Genomic DNA, 11,147 nt, shown 5'->3' with positions numbered 1-11,147 from the left:
CTCAGAATGAGGGGAATCTTTTCTTCAGTGACTCTTAGATGAGACACATAATGTGCTGTGGTTAATTATTCAACAATTTAGACCCATGAAGATACAAATAATTGTCCTAGCTGTGATAGATTGTCTTGTTTTTATAAATCAGTTTTAGTAGGACATCACTTCAGCTCTGGCAAAGTGGTCCTTAGATTGCACCGTAGGCAGTTTAAGTGCATAATAGGTATTTTTGGGAATTAACTGCAGAATATGGTGTTTAGTCTTATCAATACCATCATGAAATACCGAAGAAATAGCAAGGCTTTGGGTAGGTGCCTGACAGCTCTGGTAGGTATATCGCAAGAATTCCTGACTGGCTGACTTAAAAGGGACTTATGCTTTTCTTCCACAAGGAGACAGCATTGAGTCTAGAGGTTTCACTATTTGAAGAGTGTCCGCATGCTTCCCAATCGGTGGAGCCAGGAACGCAGAATCCCCCACCACACACTCTGGATTTATAATCATCATCGTCGTCTATGTTTCCTTTCTCCATTTGTGTCTGTACTCTCTTGCTATGGGGGAACAACAGCCATGGGCTACCACAACACATCTCCCACCTTCTGATATGAACCACATGAAGGAGTTATCACCGATGTAGACACATTCTTTTGAAGTATTTTCTCTAGGGCCAGCCATGCTCTTTGTAGATTAGAAAAAAGCATGGAAATAGATTGACAGGGCTTTTTAAGGTCAAACTGTAATGTTGGATTTTTGCCATGGCATCTAAAGAATTTAGCCCTTAGCCTTCAGATGCTATGAAGTTATTCAAACCTATTAAAGGTATACGTTTAGTTGCTATATTAAAAGGCTACTACACCATTAATCATATTTTGAACTCCTCGGGGGTTTAAGATCTCAACACAGCAAGTTATTCTACTTCCATGTTCTCGACTTTTCTCAAGTTCGTGTTTGAAGAATGCAAGAGCCTGCTAAATGTAGTTCAGTATGAGTTTATCTGGATCCTGGAAGCAGATCATGGCCCGTTGCCCAGGTGATGTCTGATCACTGATGAAGTGTGAAAATCTTCAGGTGTGCAGGTGTGGTATGAAGACACGGCGCTGGCAGAGTGGTGTTGCGTCTCCTCGTTAACTGGTTTTTATCCTTGTGTGTGTGTGTGTTGTGTTTTAAGACACGTCTGCACAGGCATGCTTTGGCTGGTATAAACAACCTCTCCCTCACACGTTGCCTGACACAAACGTGCTTGTGAAATAAATGACTTCAAGTATGTTTTGTGACATTTGAGTGTGTTTTGATTCAGGCATCACTGGATGAGAGGAACCATTCGGAGCAGAGCGTGTCGGACCCAGTCATCCTAGTTCAGCCATAAAGTCTGTTTCTGTGACTGTAACTATAAAACATTTTTAACAAACTGTCCAAGGAGGCCTGCATAAAAATAGACCTTCCTCTTTTTCCCTTCTTTCAGTGAGCCTGCTAGGTCTTTTCCTGTCATAGTTTGCAGCTGTCTCTGGTCTGAGAGATTTGACTGAGAACAAAGCCCTATGTTCAATGAGCCAAGTCAACTGTAGTGTGTGTGTGTGTGTGTCTGTCTGTGTGTGTCTGAGAAAGAGTGAGAGAGTGACAAGAGCAGGGTGAAATCTCTGTTGGGTCTTGTTGATGTCTGTAATCATGGCAACGGCTGCCCCTGTGACATCACTAGGAAGCCTGTTCCAGTTCTTTCTCTATGGCGGCTCTTGTGGTTTCTGCCGGGTGGGTATAGGGAGTGGCCACACCAGGCAGGAAGGATATGGTTATTTAGACACAGCCAAGACCTTAAACAACCATACCCATATAGTGCATCCAAGGCCAGTGGCAAAGTACACTAGGCCCTAGAGGTTTTGCATACGCGAGTGAAGACAAGTTGTGAGGGTGTGGAGAGTCTCAATGGGGACTGCACAATAATTTACAACAGCCAGTGCTTTTTCAAAATGCATGTGAAGACATGGTTGCATCAGGCAGCAGGGACTTTTACCATCCATAAAGAGAATTGCTTAATTGAATTGCACTGTGACGTGCTAACCCAAGGTTAAGCTACTTATCCATGAAAGAGACCCTTTGTGTGTCTCATAATGTTATTTGAAGAGAGGTGTAAAGTCTGTAATGAAATTAGTTTCTTTTAGCATAATTGAATTGCAGTTTTTGAACAGTTGCCAGAGTTTGAAGTTGTTTTTTGGTAAACCACGTGGATGTGGGGTATTTTAGCATTTTATTGTGTATTTTAGAATAGCTAGAATAATTCAAGAATTAAGGTGTAAGGCGTTGAGGACCATGACTACAGAAATCAAAGAGGAGACAATAGGGCACATCCAAATTACAAACCAGATGTTTATTTAAAAACAAAAACAAAAAAGGTCAAAAGGAATGCTAAAAACCAACAATGAAACCCCTTAGAACATTAGTTGTGTGATATCATCCCACAATAAAATCCAAATGTTAACAATAATATACACTCGTATTTCCAAAATGGAATGGATTATTTCCGAACATTGCTTTATTAATAACGGTTTCATTTTGCTGTTTCTTCATCTTTGGCAACTGTCGGCTCATTGGGGTTGATGAACTACAAGCACAGAAAGACAATGCATTACTTTTCATTGCACTGCTTTTGCAATGCTCAGCTTAATGTCAATATTTATTAACAAAACTGCAAGTAGGTAAGGTAAGATATGGTGTGTCCATGAGGCACAACTAACAGCAACAATAACAACCACGCCCTGCCCTTTGGTCAGAGTTGTAGTCTGGAGATGGAGTTTGACCTCATAAAAGACCATCCTACCTGAGTCAAGGTCTATTTAGTATATGTGTGGCTCTCAGCACCGCCACGCCCAAATCCTGAGGAAAAAAAGAGGGAAAAAAGATGAGATAGAGAAGCTCACACACTACAGCTTTCCCTCCAGCGCCTTATCAGGAAGAGGGAGAACCCAAGGGAACTCCCCGTCCCAGTCCCCTCATTGTGACACAGATACAACAGGATGTACACAAAACTGTTACCATGACTACAAGCGCTGTCAGATGACCACAGTGTAGTATCATACCCTTGACCCATCATAAAGACTTTTTAAACGCAGTAGCTTTGGAGGTATTCTGTGGCATTGGTGTATTCAATTTGCTATGTGTGTGAAGCTATTTCCACAATTTGCTTTGAATTTTCCAGAAGAAAGGGAAAATCAGCCATATTCATGAAAACAGCAGCCAGAAAACAGCAGCAACTCATTCTCTTCTGAGTAAAACAGAGAGAGTTTCACAATAAATAAAGTCTGGCATGTGAAGAGGATTGAGTCATTGATACAGTTAGAGATGCAGCTCACCTTTAGGCCCGAATAGTGCAGCGTAACAGGGATTATTGCAGTAGGGCTTCCCTTCATGCTGTGGAAACAGAGGGGCAGGAGATAGAGTCAGCAATGGACTCTAAAGTGTGTGTGTGTGTGTGTGTGTGTGTGTGTGTGTGTGTGTGTGTGTGTGTGTGTGTGCGTGTGTGTGTGTGTGTGTGTGTTTAAAGACTTTGATTTCACAAAACAGAGGCTTATGCCAATTATGATAGTAAATGTGTGTGGGTTTGAGTGTGAGTGTATGTTTGTGTCTGTGTCTATGTGTGTGTGTGTGTGTACTACCAACCTCAGCGTGTGAGCCTGCAGACAGGGTCTTGTTGCACTTCTCACATTTCAGACAGGGCCTGTGCCAGTCCTTCCCAAGCGATGTCACCCTCTCAGCTATGAACACACACACACACACAAATACACACACACACACACACACACACACAAGCACACACACACACACACACATCAGTTTTTTTGCAGCAACGTTCCTTCAGCACATCCTTCCTGTGTTGCAATCAGTTTGCCTCGCCTCCATCATAGGGTTACTGAAAGCAAAACTATATAAGCCCCTCTGATCCCAAAACAGCCTCCATGATGCATCTGTGACTTGGCCTACAGCAAAGAGCACAAGCCTAGGGAGTTCCAACACACATGTGCCTGCGTCTCCCTATTAGCCCAGTCCCTCCCAGTTACTTAGCACTGGGACAAGCCCAGGGAGCATGACGCACAGGCTGTTTGCCGGCTAAACGGACAATCGCCACAGGAATGCAGACGACCTCTCCCTCCTTCCTCCTACTCTCCCTGTTCTTTCTCGCCCTTGTTAGATTAAGGGGGAAAAAAACAGATAAAGACGGTCTTTATCTGATGAGTAGAGCTGAAACTCATCAGCTCAACATGCGCTGCGGCACTCGTAAAATTGGGAGTCATGATACGGTCATGAGCTTCAGACTTTTTTTTTTTTTTTTTTTTTTACAACCTCGGAGACACTGAATCACATGCTCGCGTGGACAACTACTTTTGGGACGCAAGGATGAAAGGAGTTTCTTGGACATACGTCCACATCTCACCGATGCCAAAGGCCAGACACTTATGAACCCCAGCAGAACAGGCACTAAAATGGTCTTGCAATGAGCGTACAGAGAGACCGTTTTCGGGGTGGTTTCTTAACGGATAGTGAAGTTTTACATGGCCTCGGTGCTTAGTTTAACGACCCTCTGGCCAACGACGTTTGCGTTTTTGAGGAAACGACTCGCAAAATGATGCAAAACATTAAATCTGTAAAAAGCAAAGCACAACCCCATGATATCATGCAACCTCTTTTTTACTACAATCAGTATAACTGTCTGGCCCTCTCCCAACAGACTTTATTTACAACTACAGTCATCAACTTGGACATATTCTGTCAGAGAGCTTTGCATAGACAGCTGGTGTTCTGGTGAAGCTCTCCAAGGCCAAGCCCCATCTATTGCCTCAGAACAGAGAGTACCCTCATAGGGCGGGATGAACCAGGTCCAACAGACCATAAACCTCTCAGTGACATTTTTAGAGTAGGTTGCTGATGTTTCTCTCGTGGTCTTTGGCTTAAAAAATCTTGATCGGATTATCTATGATTGTCCAATTACCTCACCGATCATAAGGGTTTCTTTTTTTGCCCCTTGTTTTTTTTTTTATCTATTTTTTAAATCTTGCACTGTCCTGCACTGCACAGAGCATTTTTGGAGTAATCTGGGAGAACTCTGGGCCAGACACAGATGCTATTGTTTCTCCTGACCTCTCTCCCACAGTTCCTCCCTCCCTCTCTCTCTCCCTTCTTCTGCCTCCTCGTTTGCACCCTCTCTCTATGCATGTCTTTCTCTTCCCCCATCTCTCTCCCTCTCTCCCTCTTTCTGTCTTGACTTCTCCTCCCTCTCTTTCTCACTCCATCTCTCTTGTCTCTATCTGTCTCTGCAGCTGTCCGTACGGGAATCTAATTCAGTCCCTCAGAGGGCCGATGATTATTGTTTTGTTCTCTTTCCTGTGCAAGCACACGTCTTTCTATCGTTTCCTTTCTCTCTCTCTCTCTCCACTGACGCCCTCTTTTTCCAGCATCCTACACTCTCAGCCTCTTCTGCTGCAGTCATGGTGGAGGACCTCCGTTTTCCTATAAGTGAATTTGCACCTGGCCAGTTACAGGAAGGGCAATCTGGGGTCCCTGACAACAATAGAGGATTTGGAGCAGATATGTCAAAAGACATTTTAAGACGCAAATTGATTAATAATCAAGTTCATGACATTCAAGTTGAACATTTTCGCGACCATGGACCAGATATTGAATGTGGAAGGTAGAAGAGTTGGCAGTCGAAAGGAAAAGACTGAGTGTTCATTCATCACTATAGGGGCTTGGGGATTCTTTATCCTTAACAAAGCTTTGAATCTCAATATTTGCTTGCAATGCTGTAAAAGCTATTAGGAAGTCAGCGAGCCACTTGGGTAATATTAGTCATACAGTCTTACTGAGGATATCACTTGATGAATGAATTTTCCTGCTCCTCTTTGGTTTTTTAGCACACAAGTTGTTGTGGAGGGAGGGTGTATCTGACAGCTACTATGAACAGATATGAAAAAATGTATGTTACTGATAAGATAAGGGATGTGTTCTAGTTCAATAATTGAGGGATTGTACAAATGTAGGGAAAAGATGGCCTTCAGCCCAAGGGAAGAGTTTCTGTCCAAATACTTTAAGCAGGTAAAATCTCTCTCTCTCTCTTTCTCTCTCTCCTGCAAGCCTCCCCCTTTTCTACACCCTCCATCTCTCTTTCTTTCTCTCTTTCCCTCTCTCTCTCTCAAATTCAAATTCAATGGTGCTTTATTAGCATGACTGTATGTATGACTGTATCTCTCTCTCTCTCTCTCTCTCTCTGTCTCCTTCACCCTCTGTCTGTCTTATGTGATGAATGCAGTTATGCCGATAAATCCCAAGAGTCTCCGTCCACAGCCGGCCAACTGGCAGTCACAGAGGAGAAGCAACGATTACATCTCATCAGCCATCAGTATATTTATCCTCTCTGCTCTAAGGCAGGAGTCCATGCTGGAATTTACATGGAACTCTCAGGTGCACCTGGGCCAAACAACGTGTCAAGTTAGGACCATGAGATGCCTACATTTATAGCAACTTCATAACTTTGTTTTTGGAAAGACATAATTTCACAATTAACATTCAAAAGTTTGTGCAGAACTTATATATGCTTATATATATATATGCATAAATTTGCATATGCAACTACTTTTAACATACTAGAAATGTTCTCTACATAGATAGACAAGTTTTAAATATATATTTGAGTATAGAGTAATTTGCGCTTTTGCACATACTGCCTGCAGTTAGACTGCAAATAGACTTTCAATTTGAATAACTACAGGAAATTCCTGCCCAAGAGCATGTTGCTTAATACTTCCTACAAAGAACATTTGAGCACGTGTCCTTTTTACACACAATTATGCTGCTTTACCTGTTAATCGATTTATTAATCATGAATACCACCATGCATAATTGGTGCAATATACTCAGGACTAACGGGACTAAATTGTTGATAACTTAACTAAAGTTTAAAAAAAGTTTTCTTACCAAAATACACTTCCTTGGTACACTTTGGGCATTTAGGCATGTTGGCGGTGTTGTGTGATCCTCAAATGAAATTCCTGGTTACTGTTTACTGGGAGCTGCTCTGTCGATCTACCTGGCACGAGCCACAACACTGTCCACTGTGCAGATGTTGAGGAACTTGCCCTATTTATACCGCGGAGAGACGAGAAGAGGGTGCGGCTCTCAGTCAGGCGTGTGTGTGAGTGCGTGCATGCTTGCGTTCGAGTCTTTTCATTATCAAATGTTGCAGTGTATTTCCCAATAATATGTGTCGTGTAGCCTAATAAAAAAAAAAAATACATACCGCGAATTTCTAAAACATCATACATCATTATGATTAGCAGGCTGTCGCAATCGCACGGTGTAGCCTAGTCACAAGTTTCCCACCAAAACCTGATTTCAGCAAATACAGGTGTTGAACTTATTCTTTGTATCATTTACCATGCATGCATGTCCTGACAGCCCACAGACATTGTGTGTCAAAATGAGGCCTATTGTCAGTAAAAACATCTGACAGGATTTCCAACTTATGGAACTGGCAACAGTTATCTACTTAACTTCCGTATTTCACGGAAATATGAATGGTTACACTTGTCCGGTTGTGGAACGGTTACACTTAAGGTGTCGGGTTAGTCTGCAAAGCAAATTTAGAAAAGCTTTCAGCGTATTCCCATTACCTGTGAACTTGCACCCAATGGTGCTTTACAGTATGCTACAACATGCTACGGAGTGCTGATGCTTGGCCAGATCTTTCACACACATGTTGAGCACCTGGTAAATGTACATCCTAATGCATTTCATATTAGAATGGCTCAAAGGGTGGAAGAGTGATTTATGTATATGCAGAATTGCTTAAAGGTCTAGCTCCACAAAATTCCAAGCTCAAAGTAGTGTGACCTTTTCCAAATCGTTTTCAGAAGACTCTTTTTCGCACTTATCCCCATCCATCAAATTGTCGTCACCCCACAGGTACCAGAAGGACCTTCCTCCGTGTCTGATTTCCTGGCAGTTCAGGACCACTTAATCTCCCTCCTGCAGATTCCTAGAAACCTGTCATCACCGATCCACCTTGACCAAGTCTGAGCCAACCATTCTGCCCACAGCTGCAGCCGAAGATATCCATCCATGCGTTCCCGCAATTCCTTCCTCACACTGAAGACAAGGTGTCATGCAGATGACTGATTTACGAAATGCACATGATCAGACACCAGACACCTCTACAATGCATTATGCAGCTGCATGAATTTCAGCTGTTTTGAAGTATGGGTAACCCAACTAAACTGAACCAGAAAATAAAGAGTTAAATATGTTGAAAAAAGATCATGATGGAGCGAGGAAACAACTATTTGGTCACGTGAGTTTCAAACTCTGGCAGACAGGTAATAGTAGTCTAGCAGAACTATTCTGTGTAGAAAAGTTGTTCTGAGCTGCACATTTGCCTCATGCAAGTAACACACTTGTAGTAACAAAGCAGATATTTTGGAGATAATAGATTGGTGTCTGGTCACATGTGTTAAGCACTGTAAACACCAGGGTTGCCAACTTTGGGTGTTTGGCTGGAGTGAGATTTTGTGAAGTCATAGTGCGTGTGCATTACATTTTTCCCTAAAGCTAATTTAAAAAATGTCTGTCCCCTGACTCTTTTGCTATGTATAATCCCTGATTTAGGCTTATTTAAAAAAAAACTAATAGAATGGAAAAGTTTCTTCAAAATGTACAATTAATTTATTGATTGCACTTGAAAACAACCAGTGTTTTTACCCTGTGGCATGGGAGGATTATGAGCCTCTGCGCCCCTGGGCACAGACATGAAAAGGGCCGCCCTACCCACCTGAAAAAGGTAGTAGCTCAGCAATTCTAGGGGGGTCCGGGGGATTGCCCCCCGGTAGAAAAAAGTTAAAAATAACCCCTGATGACCTCTGGCTGAGTTTTGTGGAAAGAAATGGACAGATTGAGACTTACAAATATGAATGTGTGTATGAGTGTACGTATGTATCAGGGATGGAAATAAAATATTTTTTCCACCTACCATTGTGGCTGGAGGATTCCAAAATCTACCAGCCACTCAACTTTTTTACCAGCCACTAGAGATGTATGAACATTTGGGGCAGCCGTGGCCCACTGGTTAGCACTCTGGACTTGTTAACCGGAGGGTTGCCGGTTCGAGCCCCGACTAGTGGGCCGCGGCTGAAGTGCCCTTGGGCAAGGCACCTAACCTCTCACTGCTTCCTGAGCGCCGCCGTTGTAGCAGGCAGCTCACTGCGCCGGGATTAGTGTGTGCTTCACCTCACTGTGTGTGCTGTTTGTGTTTCACTAATTCACTGATTGGGTCAAACGCAGAGATCAAATTTCCCTCACAGGATCAAAAAAGTATATATACTTATACTTATACTTATTTGATGAAAAAACATGACCAAAATGATCACGGTTATTGGTATTATTGCGATATGATTAAAATGTGCTGACTTTTTTTCAGACAGAACTCAAATTCGCCTGTCCTTCATGCACAGTTGCAAGAAAACAGAACAGCACTAGTGTCATAAAAGTGGTGTGGCTCCTTTAAAACACAATCCACTGGTGTGAGTTCTGGAGCCATCCAACTTTATCTAACTCTATACTCTTATATCATCTAATTTTAATATTATATCTAGGCTATATTTAACATTTATTTTCTATTTGGCCTGTTATGAAATCATGCATTTCCCAAGCACACTTTTTTAAGACACTTAAATAAAGTACATGCATGCTTAGCATTTTGTGAAAATAAAAATGATGGCTACATAGACAAACTCTTAGCCATGAGCTGTATATCCTCTGATTTTAATATTTACAGATATATAGGTATTTAAGCACAGCTCAGTTTTAAGACACTTAAAGCCTAAAGTTGGAGACAATATAGAAATTGGTAGATTGCTACCATTTCAAAACCGGATTAGGCCTACTCTGGAATGTCTTATTGTAGGCCTACAGGGGATTGCATTACACCTTTGTGTTCTGTAAGCTGCTGTTTATTCTGGTTTATGGTTTGTAGTTGAGCGAAACGTTTGTGAGATATTCCACCTATATGAATTGAGATGAGCACAGAGTTATAGAGTAATATGATTATTTCTTGAAAGTTATTATTTTCTCGCGAACCGTTTATCACAGCAAATAGCGGCTAGCACCGTAAAGTTATTTAATGTGATATCTGTGTGATGACTAGGCTAGCCTACTTTGTGAGTAGTTCAACAGAGAAAAATGGGCGCCCACACTTTGCGTCCGTCTGCCTCATAGGTCTAAATAGCAACGTGCAAAGATTATTTTGAAAACATGTTTTTAAAAGCCTTATTTGTCAATGACCCATTTACATGTAGCCTACATGCATGTTTAAATGTGTCCACTAGTGTATTGTGTGCGTGTGTGTGTGTGTGTGTGTTTGCATTGTCTGGCCTTATGTAGGCCTACTTACCTCTCTGAATTACCCCAGAGATAGCTGATTTCCATGACCAACCCATTTATGAGTGAAGATTCTCCATGACAACCAAACACATTGGACTACTGTGGATTAGGTGCCGACGCAGGCACAGTGGTGAAGAGTGAAGAGGTAATTATGTCCACTCTGTTATTAAATTAAACAGCAATTTCAACAGGAAACACTACAAATAAATACATTTGCAAAGTGGAAATAGCTCATTTGAGATTAGCATGTGAGTGAGTTTGTATATGTATCTGATTTCTTGTGTCTGGTTTGTGTTTGTATTGGACTTCTCGTCACTGTTTAGAATCAGCCTGGCTAAAAGTCAAGAATGTTAATCACCCATGGTTTGATAACCATGTTTTTTTTTTTAAAACAAAAACATTCATTCAGTTCAGTTGTGAGAGAGAGCAGATGAGTTCTCACAATACTTCTAGGTGGTAATCTACAATGATAAGTATGTACATAACTTCAACTCAAACACACACAGATATAAATGAGCTATGAAATAAGAAAGATTAAAATATCATGACATAGGATTTATATCTCATCCGACCTAGATACTGAAGTTGCAGGATTTTTTTTCTCTGAGAGTTGAACTTTGTTGTAGACAATGACAGCTCCCAAGGGGAGGATGAATGTAACATTAGCATCCGTGTTGCCGTACTTACAGTAACAAGTCATTATGCATAAAATGGATAGAGCCTGTGTCAAAGTAGAT

General features: G+C 41.7%; 1 protein-coding gene across 1 annotated transcript; it reads right to left on the bottom strand.

The window, feature by feature from the left end:
* Positions 1-2,337: 2,337 nt before the first annotated feature.
* crip1 (cysteine-rich protein 1) lies at positions 2,338-7,106 on the bottom strand. The gene is made up of 5 exons (XM_042071674.1): positions 6,955-7,106; positions 3,646-3,740; positions 3,339-3,396; positions 2,807-2,862; positions 2,338-2,590 (listed from the first exon to the last, which is right to left on the bottom strand). Exons 1-4 carry the CDS (start codon positions 6,992-6,994, stop codon positions 2,819-2,821), a joined length of 237 nt encoding a protein of 78 aa, XP_041927608.1. The 5' UTR covers positions 6,995-7,106; the 3' UTR covers positions 2,338-2,590; positions 2,807-2,818.
* Between the last annotated feature and the right edge of the window lie 4,041 nt (positions 7,107-11,147).

This window comes from Alosa sapidissima, chromosome 19 (genome assembly GCF_018492685.1).
Source record: "Alosa sapidissima isolate fAloSap1 chromosome 19, fAloSap1.pri, whole genome shotgun sequence".
Taxonomy (NCBI): Eukaryota; Metazoa; Chordata; class Actinopteri; order Clupeiformes; family Clupeidae; genus Alosa; species Alosa sapidissima.
This window is presented reverse-complemented; position numbering and strand designations above follow the sequence as displayed.